This window comes from Parambassis ranga, chromosome 2 (genome assembly GCF_900634625.1).
Source record: "Parambassis ranga chromosome 2, fParRan2.1, whole genome shotgun sequence".
Taxonomy (NCBI): domain Eukaryota; kingdom Metazoa; phylum Chordata; class Actinopteri; family Ambassidae; genus Parambassis; species Parambassis ranga.
In genome coordinates this window covers 8,893,468-8,920,908 of record NC_041023.1, presented here as the reverse complement: position 1 = coordinate 8,920,908, position 27,441 = coordinate 8,893,468, and the positions used below count along the sequence as shown (strand labels likewise).

Genomic DNA, 27,441 nt, shown 5'->3' with positions numbered 1-27,441 from the left:
TGTTGCCAGAATGAGGGGTTATTGAGTTGTGATATGTTTGATTTCTAGTTCATGACCACGATGCTGTTCAGTGCAAACAAAGCAGGGGAAAAAAGGCAGAAGAGAAAGTCAAAGCTCATCCTGACAGCTGCTGTACAGCAGAGGCTTTTACATTACACATAACATGATTGTGGGTTGTTTCCTGCCATCTGTTTCTTCCTCTCTCTCTCTCTCTCTCTCTCTCTCACACACACACACACACACACACACACACACACTAAACCCAGGTTCATTGTGAGGGTTCAGGCTGGATTCAGCCGGTGATAAAAGCCACAGTGATGCAACAGGCGTGTAAGAAGAATGATTCAGACCCACATGACATGAGTCTGCAGGACACATAGTAAGAGGTGTGTAATAAGTGGAGAAAATAAGTCAGCAAGGTGGATTATATCTGACTTTGTATGTTTGGTTAAAACAAAAAGAGAAGAGGAGAACAGAGAAGTTATTTTTGTATGTTCAGCTGTAAATTTTTTACAGACGTTCTAAAGTTTCTGAAGTTGAAAAGTTACAAAAGTACCTGACGTCCCTGAAGTTGAAAAGTTACAAAAGTACCTGATGTCCGGATGAATCATTAAACATAAACAATTTCCCCCCGGGGATCAATAAAGTATTTCTGATTCTGATTACACACAGCTTGATCTGCAGCAAAAAAGACCATCAAAATTTAACACTTGTGGGTACATGTCTGCCACAATTACACAAGTGATGAGACAAGTGATGAGACAAGATATTCATCTGCCTCACACAGTGCACCCACCGACATTTGGGTAGCTGAGCACACATCCTGGAAACAGGTGGAAGTGGATGTCAGTTCTCGACCACATTCCACCTATGTAACTTACAAATTACATAGGTCATTTTTGTACTCCCTAAAACTGATCAGCCATGTGTTTTATGGACCAATAAACAAAGTTTATTTAGCTTTAAATTGTCTGTCAGTGCAGAAATGACCCCTTCAGCCTGACCTGTATTGATTGTCTCAATAAGATGCAGTAACTACCATGATAAGACTGTTCTCTCTTCTCTTGATGTTGATAAGGCTGTTACTGAATGACTAACCAAGCTGGGTAAATGTTACTGATATAGTAATCATTGAACAGTAAAACTTTAATAACACTGTTTGTTTGGTCTGTGAGCTCTGGGGGGGCAAAGGTCAAACTACCTGAAGCATGCATCCTGATTAAAAATTATGATGACCGTAGGTCATTAAGGGTGACATTGCTGTAATGTAAGCTGTTTGGAGACAAGTCACAGCTACACTGACAGTCAGCTGACATGCTCTGAAGACAAACAAGTCTGTGTCAGCTAATCATTAAAGGCCTTATCTCACCAGGGCATCAGCGACCTTTGGCTTTTTCTCTGAAAGGGAAAGTAATCAATTATCTAGTGTGGACATTTGTGTATTCAGACTGTTTAAAAATGTAGTCAATTGGAAATAAAAAGAGGGAGGAAGTGCGTTCCTCTGGATGAATGACAGGCATGCACCTGAGTGAGCACGCCATGTGTTGCATAAGAAAACAAGACACAAACAGTGAGTTAATCCTCTCAGGGCCAGTGTCACTGTTCGTCAAGTTCTCCACTGCGGCGCTAATATCTTCATCAGCAGCACCAAGTTTAGTCGGAGTAAACATGCCAAGGCACAGTGGGTTCTGATGACACACAAAGCTGTAGTGGCACTGTACAAGATTAGGATTGGTGGAATCCCTTTGATACCCTCTTTCTTTTCACACTTTTTTACCCTGCACCTCGTTCACATGTGGTAGTTTTTCACGAATTCAAGCACACTGCTTAATTTTTACATTTTGGTCTTTCGAGCAGTGGCAGGTCGACCCGCACTGATGAAACTTGGACCGGCTACTAAAGAGGAAACCTAACAAGCCTCTGTTTTGATTCCTGAGTAAAATATGTGAGGTCAGGATGACAGGACATTAACTGGGAGGGAGAAACTGCACCCTGTGGAATACACCAAATTTCCCTCAGTTAAGATATGAGTATTGAGTTTGACTTGCAATATCAGACCCTGATGGACAAAACAAAAAAAAACTATATGAAGGGGAGGGGTGCTCTGTGGCATACTGAGGGAAGCCTGTGAAAACAGACTCCTGCTGTGTTGCAGGTGGGATTCTGTTTTTACTCACACACAAGAAAATTGGCTGATGAACTGCAGGGGGGTGTAAAAGGGTACAAGGGGGTGTTGGAATAGATATAATGGAATATCTAAGGCTTTGTAGAGGACAGACATGGTGTAAAAATGTTTTCATTTGTCCCTAAAGTTACAGATTTCTACAGGACACTCTTAATTATTTAACTCAGCGCGGGTTAAACCAAACTGTACTGCTCCAATAACTGAACGTACGGTACTCATATTTAATGATTGATAGATTGTTTTGGTAGAAAACACAGACCTGGAGCGCTGCACTGCTGTGTTTCCTATTTTATTGTCCAGATTGTTGTTAGTAGTAAATAAGTGAGTGACCTAAATAGCATAGCTGTTAATGATTCCTTAATAACCTCATAGTGAGGATAAACAGTGCTCTTCAAAAGCAGGCAATATAATAATCTATTACTGCTGTAAATCAAAGGTCAGCCTGCACTCCTCAGTATTGTTAATAAAGCTCTAAAACTAAAGTGCTATTAAAAAAAGTAAATATTTAGCACATCGTTTAAAAAACCTTTTTTGGGTTTAAATTATTTTCTTTTTTATGAAAAATAAAATAATAATAATCTGTGATAATGATGACACCGCTGTTTAGGGATGACAATGGCTGCTGTTGTCGGAGGAGGAGGAGGAGGAGGGCGGGACGAGGAAGACGAGGAAGACGAGCGCGACGTGACTGCCGCGCTGCTCGTTTGTTGTGAGCGGATATCAGCGTGGTGCCTGTTTATCCTTTGACGTCAGCGTGACACGCCTCAGGGACACCTCCACGGGACTGCGTGGAGTTCAATCAGTCTGTCCAGGGAAGAACAACCTATATCTGCTGCAGCCTACCTATAGATAGCAACAACCCCGGAGACTGAACTTAGCAGCACCGTGAAGGTGTTTCCTCCTAATACCTATGATACCTACACACAAAACAAACCAATTAAAAGACATCCTGCAACACCCCCCCCCCCCCCCATCCATCCATAAGCATGATAAGACATAACAACTTTTTTTATCTTGTGTTTATAGTGCATTTTGTTGACCTTATCAAAGTACTAAGTGTGGAACTATTTACTATAATAATCCAAACAATGGCAAAGTACCATATTAAATAATAATGGCCATCAGTATTTGTACAGTACTCCAGATATAGCTCTGTCAAATGGGAGGAAATGGAAGTTTAAGAACTAAAATTAGCTGATTTGTCCTCAGTACAGCCGGCTCCCATGGTGTCTCCTGGCCTACATATAAACAAGCGCCAGAACAACTGTCTGGAGATTAGCCTGAATGGACACACACACACACACCTATGAACACACAACAGGTCATGCTAAGAGGTGAGGATTCTTCTGCGAACAGGTTTTTCAAATGTTAGATTGACATTTGAAAAACAGCTACATAGTCGATGACCGTTTCATTGAAAGCAACACACAGGCCTGTACAAGCTAATGCATGTGAGGATTCTCTGCACAATACAGAGTTCAGGGGGATTAATGCTTGTTGAACCAGCAAGTTAATCCGTAACAGGCAGCGCACAGACAGACAAGCTCCAGTTTCATCTGATTGTGCAATTAAAGGAAATGTTGATCCAGTCTCTATTTTTGCTCTGTGTGTTTTTTTTCATTGCATGTATGAAACTCTCACGGTTAAATGTGGGGCATTTAAAACCAAAAACATGAGATGATACGTATCAATTCAGAGATGAATCAGAGAAGATAATGAGAGGCAATGAAGAACGAGGGGTGAAAAAAGAAATGCAGTTTTGTCTTCTGCTCCTCAGTGTGTCACTCAGTCACATGCTCAGTGATTCTGTCTGACTGCCAAACTCACTCTCTGAGTGTAATCTCTGTTGACCAGTCAGTAAAGGGAGGGAGAGAGAGAGAGAGAGAGAGAGAAAAGATGGAGGACAGGAGGGCTGTGTCGCAATCTAGGTCGTCCACCAGTAATCCCAAAGGGTGGAAGTATGTCGTGGGCATACAGTGCCAAATGCTGATCTCACCCAACTCCTTCTCACTGTCCACTGCTCAGTAGATTCTTGTCTCCTGGCAGGCCTCCTTCAGTTTGCCCTCAGCTCACATGCTCTGATGGTATCTGTAAGAGATCCCAGACCTTGACAAGAAGCATTTACATAAAAGCATTTCAATCATGAGAGACTCAGCGAACTGAATGAGAAAGATTTATTAAGTACAAAGTTTGAATGTGCATTGGCGTCCTAGACCCCATCGTGAAGACCACATCCGGAAAGGGAGTAAAAAAACACAAGAGGAGAGGCCGCTGGATCAGAAGATCCCCCCAGGGTCTAGACCTGGTGGTGGTGGAGAGCTGGAGGGCAGGAGATAGGAGGCCTTACTGGCATGGATCTGGTGGTGCTTGGGGTGGAGGGTTCGATCAGAAGACAGCTGGAGAAGAGACGAAGACTTTTAAATTTCGTGCTAAGCTGTGATTGGTCAGGAGAGGGATGGAAAGCGACAGCTGATTGTTGAGGGAGGTGCTTTCTATTAAGCACCTGACTAAGAGAGCGGAAGAGAGGGGGAGCACAGGAGTGAGGGATAGAAGGAGAAAGATTAGGAAGCGGATAGGGATAAATGGTGAATGATGGGAAACAGTCTTCCTGATTGAACTTACACTAAGAGCTACATTTATAAGAATGGGAGTATGAACTTAATCTGTAAATTGATGATAATGTGATTTCCTGCTGCATAACTGAAATATAGACTAAACTCTTGCTCAAATGTCATATTTTTCAGATAATTTGGGTTAGAAATACATGAACTGCACACTATAAACCGCTAATGGAAGACAGTTTGCAAGTGCGTGCAAGAAAATACCTCACAGTGAGAAGAATTGGATCAAATGTTTGGCCTCTCAGCTGAATCTGGGAACTTTTTTTCAGTGGGTAGGAGTCATGTATCAAAAGTTTGGGGTTGGTTTAAGGTCTTCCAGTGTTCTCTCATCCTTCAATGTTCCACTCACTCCATATATTATTTCTTCACTTTCACTGTGCTTGTGTGTGAGCTTCAAACATACTTCTAGTGTTGACTGAGTGGGTCATAAATTACCACCTGTCCTGCCAGTGTCCTGCAGGATGTAGTAATGGATGGAGTGGGACTGTGCTGTTTGGTCGAGGTCATGAACTGTTTAGCGTTTGCATGTTTGTGTGGAACTGTGTCACAACCATGTACAAGAGGTCACTGTGCAAGCAGGGGGGGTATGTTGCTACATGTGTGTGTTGAGGTCTGTTTTTTTTTACCTCTACTTGTCCTCTTGTCACACTAAAGATATAAATAAAGTATTATTTCTAATAGCAGCACATGTGCAGCCTTTGCTGTGAATTGTACCTATGTTCCTCAGCAGGTTCAGAAAAGGCACAGTGTGTATCTGACATGCTGCAAATAGAAAACCAAACAGATTTAATCTACTATATATTTACTCAACTCAACCTCGCCACCTTGGTCAGTCAACTTAGTATTATGTCACCCACTGTGTAGCGTGACTGTAGCCTCAGAGAGCAAGGGTCAAATGTTAACAAGGGCCACCGAGTTTGCATGGTTGGACTTGTAGCTTGTAGCTTTAACCTTTTACCCATCTTGGGGTGAAGCATGCTGACTTTAAAACAACATAAAACACAGTATTTAAAAAGCAGGTGTCAGAACATCATGAATAAGGTAGCACCTGGATTAAGGGGCAGCAGTGGCTCCTCTGGTTCAGTGCACATTCTGTGGATGGGGTGAGCCGGGAGTCCTTGGTGTGTGCTGCCTCCTGCTGGTAAAGGGTAGATGTGAGAGATTCAGTGGATGGAACTCTTCCAAGACATCATGTATATTTGCCAAAAAAAAACAACAACCAAGATTTCAGCTTAATATGAAAGCATGAGAATAACCCACAGTCTTCATTTTTATGAAGACTTTGCAAACAGTTCATAAACCAACTATTCAGCTAATATGTGAAATATTATTTATTTATTTGATCCAATGAGAGGTACCTGGCAGGACTACTGGAAACTGGACTGCTGTCAGATCACTGCAAAGATGGTGTACTCCCACCACACTTCCCTGAGCTGACCGCCATCTTGGAAACAGACAACCTGAGACCATAGGATGGAGTCTATGCAGCTGTCCACTCTCCTGAACCTCCAGCCTCCACCTATTGCTGACAGAAACTGCAAAGAAGATGTGCACAGAACCCTCTTTACCATCCACACAAGTGCTGCTGCTTATTCCACCAGCACACAATGTAGGTACATCACTTAGCCAGCAGATTCCCATAATCCTCCCTGTTTTTGGTTGTAATGTGATTTATGACCCACATGATGTCATTAGCACTTTGTTTTAAATAAACATAAAAAGGTTTGTGTGTGTGTATGACTATTGTTTTAAAATCAAATTTAAAATTATATGTATTTGATATAACAAACTCTCCTTGCAGTGTATTAATCATATTAAATAGACCCAACGTCAGGGAAGATTTGATAAATTTGAGAGGAAAAAATATCCCAGTGATTGTTATTGAAAGTGAAAATCCAGGATCAACAAATTGCTCAGCCTATTGACATTTTGAAAGAATTTTTTCCACATAATTGATCACTGACTTTGAGGAAAGGTTATCGTGTTAGCAGTCTGTGAGTGAATTGAACAGGACTGATGAGGTGTAAGTTGCTGGAATGTGGGAGTCAGAAGCATGATGTTTACACTCCAGTAATTGTCACCTCGTCTGCCAGTGACTCAGGTGGGTAAAATGAACTAAAGCCTAAAAGATACAATTCACTTTGTTCTTGTATAGAACACACTTCACTGAAATATCATAAATACATTTATTTACATTTACTCCACCTTTAAATGTTTTAAGAGCTAACATAGGCAGTCTGCTTCATAAAATATATATGTACAATGTTTCCCTTTGAATTGTGTTAATATAAAGCTGAAGTACTGTGAAGAAGTAGCCGACAGTTACCTCAGCACAATACTTACTGACTGCACCGTGTAAACTGCTGTGTCGTTTCTGAGCCTTGGAGAAGAGCTGAGCTGTCCAGGTATTAGAGCACATGAGTCAGTGCTCCCTCATCTGTGCCTGTCAGGTATAATCTGCACATTTAGAAACTAGAACTGGTCCAGTTCTCTCACTGACTGATTATGATTGTCAGCAGCCTTGTAACACTGCTGTCACTGTGCCTCTGCACAACATGTGTTGTGGCACATTGTACTACATAAAGTATGATAACAAATGTGTCCCCATATAACTGATATGTTATATTATATATAACATATATATAGTATATGTTGATTACTACTAATACTATTAAGCTAAGAATTCCACAATGGGCATGTTCCTTCTACCTGGTCACACCCAAGTCTGAAGGTGTGAAGATGAAATGAGGTGAAAATCACAGCAATGTGGTCAAAAGCTTTCATTCATTTACATAAACTGCATCGTTCATGTTTAATCACCCACCCCAGCCACAGTGATTGTCGCCTCATTGATCTGTGACAAAGGGTGGCTGCACTTTCTAACGTTCCTTAATATTATAAATGTTTGGTTTGGAATGCCTTAATTCTGACTAAATCAGTTCATCAATTTATGATATTGCTAGAAGCAATACACACAAAAATGTCATTTTAATGTTTTATTGAAAAAGTAAATGCTGTAGAGTGCTGGTTTGTCAGGTAAAAAACAAAGACAACATTACAGCCAGTGACAAAGAGCATTGTGGGTAAAAGCTGGAACAGAGTAAGGGATGTAATGAGGGCTGGTGAAATATGAAGCATTGCTGGCTCCTGAGTAAACAGGGAATGAGGGTTCAGAACACCTCCTTTTGGCGTGAGGAGCAGCTCCATTAGCAGTAAGTCCATGGTATGTGCTGCCTCCTGCTGGCCCCATGGGGAAACTTCCAGCTGGAGTTTGAAGGGGCACATGCTCCTCAGAGTCCCAGCTGAAGCTTCTCTTTGTCCCTGCCGGCGTGTGTGTGGGCAGGGGGCGCTGCTCCACTCTGTGTTGCACACTGAGTGGAGCTCTGGAGGCCAGAGCAGAAGCACTGTCTCTCTTCAGGAGGGATTCAATTGAGAAAGGACTGCTGAACTTCACCTCACATTTGATCTGGACAGATGCACAGGCTGCAGGTTCAGGAGGCTGGGGGGGTGAGCAGGGCTTGCTGTTCTCTGTCTCCACCTTCCAGGACAACTCAGGGAAGAGATGCAGGATTCCTTTAAAGTGACGACGCACCATCTTTGCTGTGATCTGACTGCAGTCCAGTTTCCAGTAGTTCTTCTTGCAGTCATGATTAGGGTCCACTGGAATCTGAAATTAATACAGATCAATTACTACAAAGCACTGAGAGGCCATTTCCTCCTTACAGTGTCACGATTGTCATACTGAACAAAATAATGCAATATAAACCATACCTTGATGAAACATTTGTGTGTTGATAAACACACTCGGACGTTGTTCTCAATAGACTTTCTGTCCTCACAGATGGGTCCCAGTCGTTTCATCAGCTACAAGATATCAAGATGTATATTAGACATGTAAACTCTGCCAATAATGCCTCACACTGAAAAGAAACAGGAAGTTAAATGAAGTGAGAAAGATCTCTGTCTTACCTGGGTGAACGTGAGCATCTTGCCTGGAGTGTGCTGAAGGATGCTTGCAATCATAGCCAGGTAGGTGCTGCTCTCTCTGAGGAGTGTCTGCTGGTGGAGCTGAGGTCCAAACTTCTGGTCAGTGCTGATCTGCATGTTGTTTGCTGAAGAGTCCCACACAAAGTAAACTGTGTAGTCACAACCTCAGTGAGTGCTGATGTGGACCTGCAATGGTCAGCTCTGGGTTTAAGTCCAGGTAGAACAATAGGACATTAGAGGGTGTGCACTGCAGGTTAATGGGCACCCTTTGTTCCCTGAATGATGGAGATATTAGGGTGGGGCTATGATACTATTGACTGTTTGCAGTGGTCCACTTTTGTGTAATTAAAGGATAGGAATTCATCAAAAACTATTTTAAAACATTACTGCTCTTTTAACTTTCCAATAAATATTTATCAGGAGAACAGTTGAAAGAGAACAACTGTCTTATTTTTGTCAGTCATATATTAACAATTTAAAGCTTTGTAAAAAGGAATACCTTAAAGGAATAAAGCTAGTTTACTCCCATGTTCATTTTAGATAGAAATACTAGAAATACTAGAAACTGTATCTTAGATATTTGAAGAGGGTTGTATGATCAGAATTCTGAAATGAAAGTTAAAATTCTAATAAAAAAAAAAAATTTTTGGTTTTTAGTATTTGTATTTTCTTACTTGGAATTGCATACAACACTGTACATACACAGATTAACAGTCTATTATTCATTGTGATAAATTGTATTTAAATATAATAAAAACATGACTCCTCACTGTTGATGGAAAAGGATGGAAAGGACCATCAAACACATCATTATGCAGTGTGTGTAGCAATTTGTGAGAATCTTATTTTCTCATATTGATTGTGAAGGTGTGAAGATGAAATGAGGTGAAAATCACAGCAATGTGGCCAAAAGCTTTCATTCATTTACATAAACTGCATCGTTCGTGTTTAATCACCCACCCCAGCTACAGTGATTGTCGCCTCATTGATCTGTGACAAAGGGTGCCTGCACTTTCTAACTTTCCTTAATATTATAAATGTTTGTTTTGAAATGCCTTAATTCTGACCAAATCAGTTCTTTATGATATTGCTAGAAGCAAATTAATACACACAAAAATGTCATTTTAATGTTTTATTGAAAAAGTAAATGCTGTAGAGTGCTGGTTTGTCAGGTAAAAAACAAAAACAACAAACAAAAACATTACAGCCAGTGACGAAGAGCATTGTGGGTAAAAGCTGGAACAGAGTAAGGGATGTAACTATCATGAGGGCTGGTGAAATATGGAGCATTGCTGGCTCTTGAGTAAACAGGGAATGAGGGTTCAGAACACCTCCTTTTGGCGTGAGGAGCAGCTCCATTAGCAGGGAGTCCATGGTATGTGCTGCCTCCTGCTGGCCCCCTGGGGAAACATCCATCTGGAAGTTGAAGGGGCACATGCTCCTCAGAGTCCCAGCTGAAGCTTCTCTTTGTCCCTGCCGGCCTGTGTGTGGGCAGGGGGCGCTGCTCCGCTCTGTGTTGCACACTGAGTGGAGCTCTGGAGGCCAGAGCAGAAGGACTGTCTCTCTTCAGGAGGGATTCAATGGAGAAAGGACTGCTGAACTTCACCTCACATTTGATCTGGACAGATGCAGGTTCAGGAGGCTGGGGGGGTGAGCAGGGCTTGCTGTTCTCTGTCTCCACCTTCCAGGACAACTCAGGGAAGAGATGCAGGATTCCTTTAAAGTGACGACGCACCATCTTTGCTGTGATCTGACTGCAGTCCAGTTTCCAGTAGTTCTTCTTGCAGTCATGATTTGGGTCCACTGGAATCTGAAATTAATACAGATCCATTACTACTAAGCACTGAGAGGCCATTTCCTCCTTACAGTGTCACGATTTTCACACTGAACAAAATAATGTATATATATATATATGTAATATAAACCATACCTTGATGAAACATTTGTGTGTTGATAAACAAACTCGGACATTGTTCTCAATAGACTTTCTGTCCTCACAGATGGGTCCCAGTCGTTTCATCAGCTACAAGATATCAAGATGTATATTAGACATGTAAACTCTGCCAATAATGCCTCACACTGAAAAGAAACAGGAAGTTAAATGAAGTGAGAAAGATCTCTGTCTTACCTGGGTGAACGTGAGCATCTTGCCTGGAGTGTGCTGAAGGATGCTTGCGATCATAGCCAGGTAGGTGCTGCTCTCTCTGAGGAGTGTCTGCTGGTGGAGCTGAGGTCCAAACTTCTGGTCAGTGCTGATCTGCATGTTGTTTGCTGAAGAGTCCCACACAAAGTAAACAGTGTAGTCACAACCTCAGTGAGTGCTGATGTGGACCTGCAGTGGTCAGCTCTGGGTTTAAGTCCAGGTAGAACAATAGGACATTAGAGGGTGTGCACTGCAGGTTAATGGGCACCCTTTGTTCCCTGAATGATAGAGAGATATTAGGGTGGGGCTATGATACTATTTACTGTTTGCAGTGGTCCACTTTTTGTGATTAAAGGATAGGAATTCAACAAAAACTATTTTAAAACATTACTGCTCTTTTAACTTTTCAATAAACATTTATCAGGAGAATAGTTGAATTCTAAAATGAAAGTTCAAATTCTGATAAAAAAAAACATTTTTTTGTTTTTAGTATTTGTATTTTCTTACTTGGAATTGCATACAACACTGTACATACACAAATTAACAGTCTATTATTCATTGTGATACATTTTATTTAAATATATATAAATAAAAACAAGACTCCTCACTTTTGATGGAAAAGGATGGAAAGGATCAATTGGCCCCATCAAATACATGATTATGCAGTGTGTATAGCAATTTTTCTTATTTTTTTCATATTGATTTGTGTAGGAAAAATAAACACACACAAGTCCTACTGTGAATTTGCAGGAATTCATCAGACTTATTGAAGTTTACACAGAGTGAGAAGTTTGTATGTGGGAGCAGAAATATTCTTCTTGTGATAAAATGCAGGTTGTAATGTGTTGTTTTTGTTTGTACTGAAGTACTAAAGTTCTTTGTTGAAACTTTGTGCCCATCTTGTTTACTTACTTTACCCTAATCCCATACTTATGGCAATAATGGACAGAAAACACCCACAAAAGGCACTGAATAAGCATCCATATGAGCCACTGGACTGGACCTATTGTCATGTACTTAACCCCCACCCAGGAGTTCAGATCTGTTTTACTATCAAATGAATCCTCATTTAGGCACACAATTCAGCTCTAATGTCCCATTGATCTTTAAAGACTGTGTTTAGGACCTAACATTGCATATTTGCAAGTCATTTGAATAATGGAGCCATTATTCTTTAATGGTGTTGGGAAGGGCACTCAATTCTGTCTGCCTGTGTTTTTGGTGGCTAAAAATTACATGTAAAAATTAGAAGCCACAGCAGCTTCACTGCTTTATAAATATAACCGAGGCAGAAAAGTTATAGTAAAGATAACATTTAACAATAGTGACATATCTTGATATCTTTTAAAAATTTAAATGTTATATAATTTTAAATAATATTCCAGCTAAACATTTACTTGGAACAACTGATGACACGAGGGTCTAAAAGAACAGAAGACACAAGACAGACGCTAAATGAAATAAAATGCCGTTTTATTGTTCAGCCGTGTCATAACTTCGTCTTCAAAATAAGCACAGCAGGACTACAGCTGTTCATCGGACTAGCTACCTCTTGATAGCACATAAAACTGGGTTTTATTACACCACCAATGATAGCGTTAGACTTTTCTATCAGACATCCAATGATGGCATACAAAATAGTTGTTAACCTACCAGTGATACTGTATATAAAACACTTGTCTCTAGATTTATCCCCAACCCACCCTCAAATTTTACCCATATCCCCCTCTTTAGAACATTTGTGACACTGACATATTTTATGCTTAAACAAGCACATATTAAGAATGCATAATTCTCCATTTTTGAGATTATAAAAAAACTACACAATGTTACACTTTAAGTCAGAGTACAATTCAACTGATTATTAGTGTTCTACACATTCGACCATAAACCAAAGGAACATTGTATAATATCACTATAACTTAACACTACATGTAATATACGTTTAAAAAAAAATTACAAATGATTAGCATTGAAGAGAAAATGAAGATGGCTAGTGCGAAGGCAAGCTGGGTCAGTACCATAACAGAGAATGAGTAATACAAAAAGAAATAAAAAAATAGAATAAGAAAAATAGAAACAAAAAACTGATAAGAATACAGGCAAGGCTAAACATATGTGTTTCAAACTTTTAAGATCCACCTCATGTGCACTCCATCCATATAGGTAACCTGCTCTAAGACCTCCATTGTGTGATTCCACATCTCTCTGATACTTTAACCCATTCTTTTCCCCCTGTTTCGACTTGCTTAAACATTCCTGTGGCAACCATCTTCTTTTGTTTTCTTGTGTCAGGCACTTTCCAAGACCCCCTTATTCATTTCTTTACCTTGAACACTCAACAGGCCAATCATAATGCTGTTTGAGACAATATAGGCCAATCACAATGCAGGTTCTAACAGAATACAACTGCAAAGGGACAAAAGGAAAAAAAAAAGGTTCAATGAATATCATGTCATTCAAAGTATATACAGACACATTATTCCAGAAATAGGTATTTCTGTGGTTCTGGGGCATCTTACCAATCCTACAGGTCGGTGTCAAACCAGGCCAGCTGGTTGCTGTCCATCAGGTCTTGGGTGTGGCCAAGGTCTGGCAATGGATCGGTGTGGTGACCCAGGTCGGGCAGAGTGTCAGTATGGTAGTCAGCACCTTCCAACATGGGGTCCAACAGTGTGTCCTGGCCATAAGCTGCTGGGTAGGCCCGATATGCTCCATCTTGAAAGCAAAAGGTGCAAACACTGAATGTTTTATACTGCAAAATGACCAGGCAATAATGTCAAGAACTTACCAAGACATCATTAATCAAAAGGCAGGACTGTGTTTTATTATCTATTTATGAACACATAAACTAAGATGCAGAAACAAGAGAATGGATTTGAAGACAAAACAAAGTACTCACCATCCTGCCTGTATGTCAGAGGGTCTCCCTGTGCTCCCATATCCAGTCCCAGGTCTCCAGTCTATAAGTAAAGACAGTGTTAAGTAACCTTGTTGGTAGGTTTTGCGTGTCTGTGTGTGTGTACACATACATCGTTCCAGGCCATGGGCTCAGTTCTGAACAAAGAGCTGGTCAGCTCCACTGACAGACGTTTCTTGTAGTCCTGGGGCTTGTCCTCAGACATACGGAACAGGACGGCCGCAGCATAGGTTGCTACAGTGTAGTGCACAGCAACACAAATCAAGTTACTGCAGTGGACAGACAATTTAGAATGTTTACAAAGTATCTGGACTAGCATTCTCACCGACGCCCTCATTACGGGAGTGCAGCAGCTCAGTGAGTGGTGCAGTGGCTCCTTCAGCTTCGATTGCCTCAGCAGCTTCCTTGTCCTGGGCCAGTTCACACAGCACACCTGCTGCCACACGCTGGATATTTTCCACTGGAGAATACAGCAGCTAGATACAAGAGAAGGAAATGTATGATAAACAAAAAGAAGCATGTGGTGGATGCATTTTAACTATAAGGATTCTTTAGTACAAATTACAGGTTAGGTTTTACCTGGACAAAGAGTGGAATGGTGTTGAGCCCTCTGATGACAATTCTGTTGTGGACATCCCGGGCCAGGATGTGCAGAGCTCCTGTGCAGCCTTCCACTATCTCCTCCATACGCACACCTTCCTGTTGTGTTTAAATAGGGCAAGAAGGCAATTAAACTCACACAAATCCACATGTTCAATTACAGAACATCTGAACCTGGTTACGCACCACAAACTGCTGTTGGTTGCCTCCCATGCTTGTGCGCCTCTGAGTGTCCTGGTGAGCTCTGACGAGCAGTTGGACCAGTCGGGGGATGGCTCCCTGTTCCCGCAAAGCACTGTGGTTGGCCGGGCAGAGAGCCAGGTTGCGAATCAAACCAACTGTGGCCTAACAAAAATGAAAAGTTAAGTTTTTTTTTTTTTTTTTTTTTAACTATAAGTATAAAATATGTACACGCAAAAAAAGAGTAATTACCTTGATTAAAGGCCAGTGAGACGGAGGGTGCAGTAGTTTGACCACCACAGGCAGGCCGTAGTGAAGACGCACAGCATTCTGGGCCATCTCAGCATCCTGGTGGCGGGAGGTCAGGTGACGCAGGGCACAGACTGCTGGCTCTGTGATGTCCTCTCTGTCACCAGCCCGAAGTACTGTTCGCACTAGAGCCTCAATTCCACCAACCTAACATGACATCATTTACAATTTACATCAGAAAAGATCTAATCTGTGTCACAAAGACACAGTTATATTCACATATTTAAAAAACTGTGGTCTACGTACCTGACAGACCATGAGTTTGTTACTATAGTTGTTGCAGGTCAGGTTTGAGAGGATGCCAGCAGCACATGTCACTACATTGATGTCATCACTGCCAAGTAGCTGGACCAGGGTCCCCAGAAGACCTTCCATTCCCTCCTACAGAGAGCAGGGGAGATGATAGCAAGAAAGACAGAGAAGGGTAATCAGTTAATGTTAAACCTGTGTTTGCAAGTAGATAGCAATGTATGTGAGGGGAAAAAGGCGTGTTGTACCTGTTTAGTGGCAGCATCGGAAAGATTCCTCAGAGTCCAAAGGCAGTTCTGGACCAGACGCTGACTGGGGTCTGTCAGGTGAAGCCCCAATGCCTGCATACCTCCTATGTAGAAAGTCAAACAAATTCAAGCACGCCTATAAACCTGAAGTTAGACCTGTTATCTGTGCCATGACTATGTACGTACCAGCCTCTACAATGGCAGGCTTGTTGCTTGAGCAAACAGAGAGCACCTTGAGCACTCTGCTTGTGGTCCATAGCAGTTTCTCATATGTAAAGGTCCTCATGATGTTGACCAGGGCCTGGGGACCACCGCTGGCCAGAATGATCAGCTTAAAAAAAAGGTTTTGGTTAATGTTTGTGTACATAAGTAAGGCAAGCCAAATTAATACATGTATAGCTGCTTGCACAAACAGCTTACCTTGCTTTCCTGATTGCCATATGCCAGGATTTGCAGGCAGTCAGTAGTGATTGCCAAGAACTTGACGTTGGTGTTAGACAGCAAAGCTACCATCTTCTGCAGTCCTCCAGCTAGGCGCACTGCCATTTTGGCCCCTTCCTGGTGCAACAACAGGTTGTGGAGTGTGGTGATAGCATAGAACAAAACACTGTCCACTGGTGAGCTGGAAAAAATCCACAATAAATAATCAGAAAAACAGGCAGAAAACATTTGTTACAATTCATCTCTGCTTAAATTCACAGAACCAGGAAATAGTTAGCACTGTCTCCTTGTAATCCACTTAGATTTTTTTGTAAATTACAAAGAATAAATAGCAAGCATAAAATAACAGGGAAAAAAAAACAAGCTGCATGACTGGCCAATATAACCAATATAACTACTTTCAATGAATCTGCAAAATTATGGGTGGCAGGGGGCTTGTACTACCTCGTTCACCATTCTGTGCTCATCTGTACTAACCCAAACTTTCAGCAAACCTGAACATAAAACACTTTTCAAAGCAGTTGAGCTTTAGAAAGGAATACAAAAAAAGTTGATAGAATAGCAGATAATCCAAATCTCTTCAGCAACACAACAATATTGCCATCTAACAAAAGGTAGCAGTTAATCTTGTCTCATGCTCTTGCTGCACCCTACATCTAAAGCCTGACAATGTGAATTCAGGTGCAAATTCAAGCACACACAACATCTAACAGGTCACTACTTGTCAGAGACCTAACGGTTTTGGCTTTTTAATGGGAGAAACAAAGAGGCTGAAGGGGGAACGGCATTTTAACTGTTTCAAACTAAACTGGGAGTTTGTTATGTAGCTGGTTGTGAAGATTTGAAATTTGATATGGTTTTGATTTTAATCACAACATCAGGTGAATTATAGAATACTGTTGCATTCATACAGTGTAAACATATAGTAGAAAGTGAGAGGGAAACAAGCATCTGAGAGAACTATTCCCAAGCACTTCTTACCCCAGCATCTTAACCAGGGCGGGGATGCCTCCAGACTTAAAGATTGCAAGGAGTCCTTCACGGTGGTGCGAAAGGTTGTGCAAGGTGCCAGCAGAGCAACGAGCAGTCTCCACATCACCAGTGTTTTGCATGGCACGAACAACTGCTGAAACCATTTGGGGCGAACGCATCAGGGCATGGCGAGAAGCCTCCTTCTTTGACAACTGATGCACCATTACAGCGGCCTTATTCACAACAACCTAGAACACAGAACATGTTTGTGAGGGATAAATAGTTACAAAGGTTTTTTGAACTGTATCGCTACTACTTTGTTAAAGGTTTGGCTGGCAATTTAGGCATTTTAGTGTTAAAAAAATGATATTTGTTCATTTGTACACATACCTGGTCCTCATCATTGAGCAGTTTGGTGAGCTCAGGGATAGCACGAGTGGCCAGCTCAGCATCATCTTGATAGTTAATGAGGTTGACTACAGCATGCTTGAGCATCTGTGAGGGCTCTGCCAACCGCTGCACTGCTGTCGGGTGGGCAGCATCCAACTGGGTAGGTGGGATCTGGATCCCCTCCTCCAAGGTCTCAGGGAACATAGCAGCACGTACACGCTGGGCCCGGGTCATGGCATAACCCTCAATATCTGAAAGAAAAGCAATATAAATACAAGACACAACACTTTGCATGTTGTCTCACTGATGTGTATCAGCATCACATACCTGTAGGCTCAGGAGTGAAGGGCTGGTTAAATTCCCAGTCGTACAGAGTTGGATCATCCTCTTCTGCATCAGGGTTCCCCTTGCCACTAAGAGATGGGGCTGTGGTGGTGACGCCAGACTGAATGCCTGAATCCAGATAGGACTGCTGCTGCCACTGGCTCACAGCAGCCTTGCTGTCACCCATTGCCATGTCCAGCTCCATCAAATCAGCTACACAAAAAGGGAAGAACACACGATAAATGATATACAACAATAACTGTGGCCTCACCCATCCATAAAAAAGTTAACAATTTTGGATACAAATTTCAGTAATGGTATTTGTGAGGTTTTTTTTGTCTAATACACTCATGTATGTAAACATCAAATTCCTGTTACATTCCCAGACATGTTTATTTCTCTGCATACTGAAATCTGAATAATGTTAGTTAGTTTGGCTCAAACAAGCTCCACTAAGTTACTAAGAGATAAAATATCTGCTGCATTTATATTAAGACAAAACAAACTAGTGATAAAATAAATCATTTTCCACACTCACACTGGGTAGCCATTGTTGTTGCCTGCCCTCAGCCCGCACAGCAGAAAATTCTGTAAAAAGAAACAGGAGAAAATTACACAACTTATACAAATTTCTTGTTTGTCAAAACCAGTCATATGCGTTTTCCCTACGTGGTCTCAATGCTAAACCTACTGTTTTTTAGCGCTACCTGTGTAAAGTCCTAGTGATTCATCGGACGCTTGTTTGGTTTGCTAACGTAGCTATGAGGGGAAATGCCGAGCCTCCACCTCCAACCGAGAGAGCAAAGCGGTGGGTATTTCCAGGCCAGCACGAACACAATTCACCATTCAGCGGCAAAGAACATCAAAGGCATATTTCCCCCTCCCCCTACCACGGCCAAGTTCCGACCTCGCAGCTTGGGTTTCCAATGAGAGAAACTAAGCCCTCCGCCCTGCAATCACTTCCATGACTCCTCCTCTCGCGGTGGGTCTAACTACGAGCTTACCAAGCTCCCGAGATAAAAGTGAAGACAAAACACCGTTAATTGTATAGGTAACATCAACCACCCAAGCATACTCAATTCGTCTATAAGTCATTACCAAAGCGCTAGCCTACATTAGCCACCACTGGTAGCTAACAGGTTGGCTAGCTTACCTTGAAGGTTCGCTAAGCTAACCTAACATGCGTAGCTAACCTCTTCGCTAGTTAGCTAACTAGCTAACATAAACAAACACCTTTCGGGGATTTGGCCACTAAGTAAAACCACGAACAGCTCATCCGGAAGCGCAACCAGTATTAAAAGCGAATATTTTTACACACGAGTCCATTGTTGGAGTCGTGACTTTCAAGCATACCCCAAATGTTTAATTCTGCTGTGATTAGCATCGGTAGCCAGGACGTATGAAAAGTAGATCCAAGCGCCACCGTACAAAACCTGCTGTGCTGCCAGCCAAATCAGAAAACCCCACCGGAGCCCCCTCCCCAGCCAAAGATGATTTCCTTTTCAGAAACAAGCGTTGACGCGCTCTTAAACCGTTAATTAATAGCTGTACAAAACAATCGATCTTACCAGAGTCGAGCGCCTCCTCCGTGGTTCTTGTCAGGAAAATTTTCTCCTTTCTCTTGGCTGAAAACAGGAGAAGGGCTGCTAGGTGAACCACCCGTAGAAGTCCGAACCACACCCGCTCTTGCTCCGCCGAAGATGTTGCTTCCGCCTGTGCCATCGAACATCAAGATGGCGATAGCAGAAAATACAGTATTCTGCCGCACTGGAAAAAAGTAGGGCGTCATTTTAAACAAAGTTTTCGCGTCGAGACAATTATTTTACAGTTTTTTCGTCAGATAGAAACGTCTTCTTTATTTTACGGAAGTCCCGTCATTTCAGCTGTGCGGTTATTCATTGACGAACATAAAAGTGGTGGTGGTGGTGGTTAGTGGTGGGGGGGGGGCGAGGTGCATTTATTAGAAAGGAATGAGATTCATGAGCTGCTGTGATATGACAGGGATTTAATTAACATGCAGTTACCTGGAACACAAACATTTTCCATGACATGCCTATATCAGTCATTAAATCAGATTACTTACTTAATAAGTTATCATTTAGATGGCACAAGAAATGCATTTTACACAAATGCACAGTGGACATTGTTTGAGGTTGAGGAGGAGGTATGAGGACACATGGCTCACAGTTTGATGTAGATGTGCAACACATGTGCAAAATTAATTATGTATTCTTGACATCACATAGTGTATATACATGCATTTTGTTTAGGACAAAATTTTGCTTTTTACACACAAAAGCACACCATGCGTGAATTGAATTAACGAAAAATAGTTTTGGTATTAAATAAACACAATGAAAACAGAAAGTGTCCATGTGTGTGATGCATGATGAACAGACTGGGAAAGGTCAAAGTCTAAAGTGGCACAGAGAAGCATATTTGTTGTTTCTGCAGGAAGTGTAAACTACGATCAGTTACTAAGCAACACTTATCGGTTGAAGGACTTTCTGACTTTCAAAATGAAAGTTTTATTAACAAAACCCAATGAACATCTACTTCATGTGCAGAAAAAAATGCATTGTTAAGGATTCAATTAGTCTGAGCAGCACACAGAATTTTGGAAAATGTAACAGTAACTTGCTCAATGTGACTTGATCTGTGGTGACAAGAGGTAAGAAATATATAAAAAATGCAAAGTAGCCAAGTGGATGAATCCGAATAAATACACCTTTTTATTTGACTGATTGACAGATCTGATTATACAAACGCCAACACAGAGCTCTGAAATAACAGGACCAATCAGCGAGACAATGACTGTACATTCTGGATGTGACCCTCCCATGTTCTGACCCCAATTCCCAACCACTACCCTGCCAGCAGAAACTACGGAACTTAATCACTAGTGCTTTTTTTTCTGTACAAGTAAAGCTCAGCTAGCCACCCACCCTCCCTTTCAGTGCACTGTCTGTTATCTAGAAGTTTATCTTTACAGCATGTAGTACCTCGTGGGGCAGTTTGGCCAATTGTAAAACTGGGTTCCATGATGGACCGTAGAACATAGTGTGTTGAGTTTAGAGTTTTATTTATTCATTTTAAATCACAGCTGCTGTTAGAGTCTGTAGTGTACGAGCATAGTATTGTATTTTTGCCATTTGGTTGAAATGCAAACAGTCAAAAATCTCTCAACACATGGGTTAGGTTGAAATGACATCCTTCATCTTCTCTATTTGCCTTCTTCCTACACCCTCATACACACTCACACAAACACACACACATGCACACAAATACTGGTATGTTTTTTTCCCTTCATCGTAAAAAACAAGACTGTTTCCATTTTGTTGTTTTATGTCTTTTTTTTTTGTTCTCAATCTCTCCGTCTGGCCAAGAGTGACTTGCCCCACATACATGAAACACACAATCATCCCTATGTTACCTAAGTGCAGTTTCTTCACCATGCGCCCTCAGCTTTGTCTACAGTAAAAACACAAACTGTACCATCACAAAAAATGGATGGATAAAACACCCTCACTTTCATTCTTCCAATCAATCTTTATCAACCCACCTCTCGCTTCTTCTCTTCCCAACCTTCACACCCCCATTGGTCCCCCCCTTACCCATATACTCTCATGTAACAGACAGTCTTGAATGTAACAGTGACAAATAATTGTCCTTGGTGTAACAGCCAGGAAAAAAGAAAGGGTGGGTGGGAATGAGGTGTAGGTAAAGGCGTAGGGCAATGCAGGGAGAGTTCTTCTCCTTGAGGAGTAAGTGAAAGACGATGGGGAAGGGAAAAAAATGACCACCTCTCCCTTTTACCGCACATCTTTATGATGAAATGAAGGGTGAGAGTGGAGGGAACAAGGGAGGTGGACGGTGACTGAGGTGGAGTCGGGGGAGAGAGGGAGAGCAGGGTGAAGCGTGTTGGTCTTCATGTGTCCTGGCCATCGGTGGCAGGGGTCTCGTTGGCATTGGACAAGTCTGAGTCAGTCTCCCTGCTGGATATGCGGTCCAGCTCCGCCTGGACGTCGCTCAGGCCCAGCTTTGAACCTGTATCAAATCACACTGATTAGTTCTGTCACAACAAATACAATCAAATGAAAATGCTGCTAAGACAATGCGAAAATTTTTCACAGCTCTGCTTAAGACACAATGCAATAAACACAAAGCCTAGTGCACATGGTTGAAATAAGAGCTGGGAGAAATACTGATATATACAAATCATTTTGTATATATATCAACATTGACATATATGAATACTAACACTATTTTAGTATTGTTAATTAGGCTATTTTATTAGTCTAATATGACATTTGAGAAGGCTGCACTTTTTGACAGCGGTCTCATTAAGTCCCAACACATTTGCAAGAGTGGATAAGAGCAGCAGCAAGAATAAGAAAACAAATGTGAGAGGCAGAAAGACAGAGGGGGTAAAAGGCTACAGCGGCAATGTATGGCATGAGAAAGATGACTTTTTTAAACATATGATTGACCCTGAAAATAATTTTATGAACCTCACTTGGCACCTTTGCTGTATTAAAACACATAAAAAGTGTAAAAACTGTCCCTACTGGTATTGTGTGTTTAAAAGGTATTAGATATATATCCCAGCCTTAATTAGAATCATGTGCATGACAGTGACTGATGTTAGTGATGAGAAATGCAATGCAACATGCAAAAATAAAAATGAAAATTAATTAAATTGAAAAATCAGGACTGTACAGTGGGGAGAGGGTGTTAAAAGGGAAAGATTAGAGATGCAACCATCATTAAGGAATCATTAATTCATGGCTTTTTGCTTTTCTGTTTGTAGAGCTAAATCCAGTCAGTTAAAACCTATGGTACACTAGCCATTAAATACCCATGGGATCCTCACCAGGACTGCTACTTTAGATGCACATATTGTAACAACATAAAGCATATAAAAATATTTGTAATAGGTGAAAGACTGCAGCACAGGTGTTAATGGGTTAAAAAGGAGGCTAGATCCCAGCAATGTTCCTCCTTAGATGCTGGAGAAAGGCTCAGGGAAAGGGAGGTCAAAATAAAAAAAAAAAACAAAACAAAAAAACAACAAGGTGCTCCTGAGAGTCATACACAAGCAATAATACATGAAAAATATCTTGCTCACACACACCTTAACGTGGCCAGCATCCTCTGACTAGCACATACACATATACACATTATGAATGATGTTAACAGTGAGATAGCACAAAAGACCACGAGTGAAGTTATGAAGACATTCACACAGACATTCAACGGATATTGAGATGATGGTGATGGATGTGTGTTTCAGAGATACTCAGAATTGGAGCATAGCCTGTATGAAAGAACTGGACGTTAAACTCTAGGCTTGAAATATTCAGACAATGCAGCAGTGCAGGGTTTGCAATGATTTGTTTCTGCCAATATGGTCGCTTGTAAAAAACTGAGATGATGATGATGATGACAGAAGAAATGCCAAAATCAAAATCTACTGTGATAAGTTGTACAGCTGAATAATTGATCACTGTTTTGATGATTAAAACAGAGCAGCTCTGACGGCATAGTGTGTACCCACCTGACTTGCGTACAGTTCCTGGAGTATTGTTTCCACCACCTGGTGTCCCGGGCCCCGCTGTCCCTGCTTTCTTTGTCAGTAGACTGTTGAAGAAGTTGGCCAGCACGCCCTCACTAGTCTGACCTGCAGCATAATATTACTAGGGTTTAAAAAACACGCAGATAATGGCAGTGCACAGACAGCAGCATTAGAAATGAGTGGATGTGTGCAGCAACAAAATACCCAACTTACCTGACTGTGGCATGGCGTTTGCTACGTTAGCCGCTGCAGATCGATTACTCGTCCTTGGGGAGCCTGTGGGTGCTCTGCTGGTGGTGTCCTTTAAACAACAACAGCAAATTATTTGAGACCAACGGACACTGGAGGGAGGTGTATTTATCGCATGAGCCCAAACCCGAAACAAGGAGCACTCACCACTGGTCGCCCTGTTGTCACAGCAGGCTGTTTGGCGAGCAGCGACTGCAAATTAGAGCACAATAATCACACTTACTCTAATTAGTATTTAATTAACGTATCAAGACCCTCAAGTCAGATTTAATTTGAGTACCCACAAGCAGCAAACAAACAAAGAGGTATCAACACAACTGAAATGTTTTCTGACCTGCAGTTTAACCAGAAACACTTGGTCATCTTCTGCTTGAATCTCCTTTTCATGTACAATCTAAAGAGGAAAATAAATATATACACATATATTATTCAACATCTTAAGCAGACATACTGTACATCAGACTGATATTTTTAATGTGAGCGTATACCTTTCTGACAGGTGGTTTGACTATTACGTCCTCAAAGGTGTCGTCTGACTTTACTGTTTGGAAGTTCTCATGAAGTATGGCAATCTTTTTCTCATTATCCCAACCTGATGGACTGGCAGAGAGAAGCGGGAGGGTTACAAACCAAATATAAGTGATGTTACAGTCCCTGGGACATATGCACTCACTTACATGAATACAGCATCTCTTTCCACCACTTGTGCAAGGCAGTGGAAGGGAAAGCCGTAGAGTCTGTGGACCAGATATTTGTACAGAATGTCCAGGTTCTTCATCTCCTTCACTGATGTGTAAATCAGAGAGGCACCGTCTAACCTAACTGTCAAGGAACACCACAGCACTATAAAACATTTTCTAATAACACTAACAAATACAGATGAAGAAAAGCTGGTTTAGACCTATTGTTGCAAGCACACAGAAGGAGTGAGGCAGCATGCTATCTTGACTCATATTAAACACAATAAGTCTTGAACATGTAATATGGTTTCTATTCAGCATCGACCGGAGAAAATTATGCTGAAAAACAACCAATTCGAAGCAGTACTGGGCAATCTACGACTTGTATTGAACTTGCTTTGCAGCAACACAAAGCAATAACAATAGTTCAATAGCTTACAGTGACCAAACTGCTACAGTAATACAGCATGGTATTGAAAGCAGATGAAGAACCAAGATTATAAAAGAATTTCACACATTTCCATTTTGTCCTCTGCACTACAGTGAAGCTTTGCATCAGCCAAGGTCAAGGCTTTGTTAGCTGAAGGATACACTGCAGACAAAAACGTCTGATGTGAGACTGGATGAAGTCCAGGTGTTCGTCTCTGTAGTCGTGCTCCTTCTCCAATGTGCTGATAGCATCACACTGAGGACAGATAAACAGGAGCTGGATGTGAATGCTGATGATTAGACTGTGTAGGTATAAAATGACCCAGAAATGTGAACATGTAAACTTAAACACTCACACTTTTTACAAATAACAGGACAAATTATGTGTGTACCTTAGTGCAGACCACCACCACTGGTATTCCCAGGTTGTGCGTGAGTGTGTTGTCTCCTAATGGCAGCAGCACGCTCTCCTCCTCTTCACTCCTCCTCTGCGGTGTGCCATCCTCCCCACTGCCTGGCTCTGTGTACTCCTGGAACTGTTTAACAACTACACACATACACCCACAAACAATATTAACATTTTACACTTTTAACCACAGGGAATGTAACAAAAACCCTGAAAGGACCATTGTAAACTTGGATAATAGTCCTTCTCATCTAAACATTATTTTCATACCACTAAAAATATTTCTGTAGAGAAACACTGATTTATCTACTCAGACGTCTGATTGCTGTCAGTATGACTCACGTCTGTGCTCCAGCTCCCGCAGCTTTTCCGGAGCGATTCGGAGTTTGTCGATGTGTTCCCTAGCAACGGCAGCCCACTTCTGGAGAGAGTCGAGGGCGTTCCACGGCCGTGACATGTCAACTGTTATCAGCAGCAACGTGTTATCGATAGAGTCCACCGGTACAGCTACTCCCTGCAGACCCTTGTGGTAAAGGTCTCCATCTAACACCCAGGCATTACATCTAGTGTGATCTAAACACAAACACACACATACAAAAAGTCAACAAAGTTCCAACACAACTTACTGATGTGTTACTCATATATTTCCTGTAGTGCTGCAGTGACAAAAAGAGAAACACAGCCAGTTGTTGTTTACCATCAATGTCATCATCATGGACACTGAAGTAGAGGTATTCCAGGCCACGCCCTTTCATGTACTCTTCAACTCCTTGTAGCTTTGCCACCAAGGTGGTCTTCCCCGAGCCCACTTCACCTAAACACATGCACACATCAGATCAGTCAGATGCAATACAGCTTCTACATGGCCAATAATTCAAAGCTATACATAATAATTCAAAGCTAAATATACATGTACATTCTTACTTGAAAATACCACATAGTTGTTAAGACAAGCACAGCTGCTGGAATTTTGTGCCAATCGACCCAATGGGTTACTGAATAAATTTCAACAGCAATAAGCAATGTGTAGACACACAGCAAATCAGTCTGATTACAGTCTTCAATGCTGCGTTTTTTTTTTAAATCCCAAATAAAGCAAACATGTCCAGTGTATTTTTCCCTGCATGGTTGCTGAATTCAAAGCTGATAGCATGGCACTGTTAGTGTTTGTTATAAGGTCAGTTCTGCATCCACACTGCATCCTGTGCCATATTAACTTAAACCGACAGGGGGACTCGATGCATCATAAGGCAGAGCTTGCTGATGTTGTCATAGATCGCATAACGGGAAAAATGCTTCACAGCCACACTATACGACTAACTCGCTGATTAGCTGGAATGGGTAGCAGGCTGCGGATTATCTCAGGCGGATGTGTTTTGTATGTGTGTGTGTGTGGACACCAGCGGGACACGAGGACCGAGCGAGACAGGGAGGCACCCTCGCTGCTCCACTCGCATAAAGCCCCGTGGCCCCGTTTAGAAAACACACAAACACACACACACTCACACGCCGTTGGGTTGTCTCGTCTTCTTAAAATCATCTAGCTGCTAGCATCGCTGCATGCTAGAATGACTTGCAAGGTTTCACATCGCAGCGATTCACTCTCATGTGTTTTTGTTGATGATGATGGTGTGTGTGTGCGCGTGCCCATACGCCAGTGAGACATGCACCTGTCTCTGGCAACCAGCAACCAAGCTTCAACACAAAAGCACCATCAGCCCAGAGCGAGCTAGCTTAGCTATTGGGTAGAATTAAGTCTGGCTACAAGGATGAGGTGATCACCAGCTCCGGGGCTATTCGAGCCAACGATGCCTATTGGTTAGCCAGGAGACTGCAGACATACACAGATACCCACCCATGACCAGGACATTTTTCCCCGACGGTAGTTTTGATCTTGAATGGGTTGACACTTCACTCAGGATGGTGGACCTGCAGACAGAGCAGCCCCGTTACAACCCAGCCACAAGAGGCTTGTTCATTCATTAACAAACAACGGCTGACAGCGAGAAGCTAACGCGAGCTAGTGCTGCTGTGTCACCAGTGTCCAGTCAGTCTGGTGCTGATGCTAGCTAGCCTCGTTAGCAGGCTAGCTGTCAAACCATCCTTATCCCAGCACAGCGGGCTCTCTACGCGTCCCACACTCTGCTCACAATAAACCGACTTTAAACATTCATCGCCCACCATAAGTTCTGTCCGTCATCCTCCTCTGGGTTGGAGTTCTCCGATGTGCTCTTAGGTCCAGCTGAGGTGGAGGATAATAATGCACTCCTCCCTGTGGTCGCCATCTTCGCAGGGTTTGTAAACCGAACGGAGCGCCCGGATGTAGCAGCGTGCTAAGCTAGCCTGGTGTACCGCACGGCACGCCGGGGCCGGGGCGTGGTCCGCCCGCACAAAGCGACAGACGCAGCTCCAGACATGAAATGATCTCATCCACAATACACAAGCTGAACATCCACTCAGACCTGAGCAGAGTGTAGCGCCATACTCTGTATGTAAACATCTGTTAATAATAGGAAAGGGATGCAACGTTCAC

The 27,441-nt window shown here is 42.1% G+C and overlaps 2 protein-coding genes across 3 annotated transcripts; both read right to left on the bottom strand.

Moving 5' to 3' along the window:
• Positions 1-12,392: 12,392 nt before the first annotated feature.
• Positions 12,393-19,294, bottom strand: LOC114453840 (catenin beta-1-like). 2 transcript variants are annotated; one of them, XM_028433757.1, is made up of 17 exons: positions 19,138-19,294; positions 18,108-18,157; positions 17,573-17,782; positions 17,246-17,496; positions 16,865-17,103; positions 15,863-16,064; positions 15,629-15,773; positions 15,443-15,546; positions 15,192-15,326; positions 14,889-15,092; positions 14,643-14,801; positions 14,436-14,555; positions 14,182-14,332; positions 13,969-14,090; positions 13,839-13,899; positions 13,459-13,654; positions 12,393-13,345 (listed from the first exon to the last, which is right to left on the bottom strand). In XM_028433757.1, the coding sequence occupies exons 2-16, from the start codon at positions 18,118-18,120 to the stop codon at positions 13,464-13,466; spliced, it is 2,307 nt and encodes a 768-aa protein (XP_028289558.1). In that variant the 5' UTR covers positions 18,121-18,157; positions 19,138-19,294; the 3' UTR covers positions 12,393-13,345; positions 13,459-13,463. The 2 variants fall into 2 exon arrangements, with proteins under 2 accessions (XP_028289558.1, XP_028289563.1); XM_028433762.1 differs by lacking the exon at positions 19,138-19,294 and adding an exon at positions 18,923-19,015.
• Positions 19,295-20,634: 1,340 nt separating this feature from the next.
• dync1li1 (dynein, cytoplasmic 1, light intermediate chain 1) lies at positions 20,635-27,248 on the bottom strand. Its single transcript, XM_028432215.1, has 13 exons — positions 27,090-27,248; positions 26,764-26,837; positions 25,606-25,722; positions 25,251-25,481; positions 24,895-25,049; positions 24,665-24,758; positions 24,071-24,206; positions 23,882-23,993; positions 23,728-23,787; positions 23,541-23,585; positions 23,358-23,445; positions 23,127-23,249; positions 20,635-21,616 (listed from the first exon to the last, which is right to left on the bottom strand). Exons 1-13 carry the CDS (start codon positions 27,191-27,193, stop codon positions 21,498-21,500), a joined length of 1,458 nt encoding a protein of 485 aa, XP_028288016.1. The 5' UTR covers positions 27,194-27,248; the 3' UTR covers positions 20,635-21,497.
• Between the last annotated feature and the right edge of the window lie 193 nt (positions 27,249-27,441).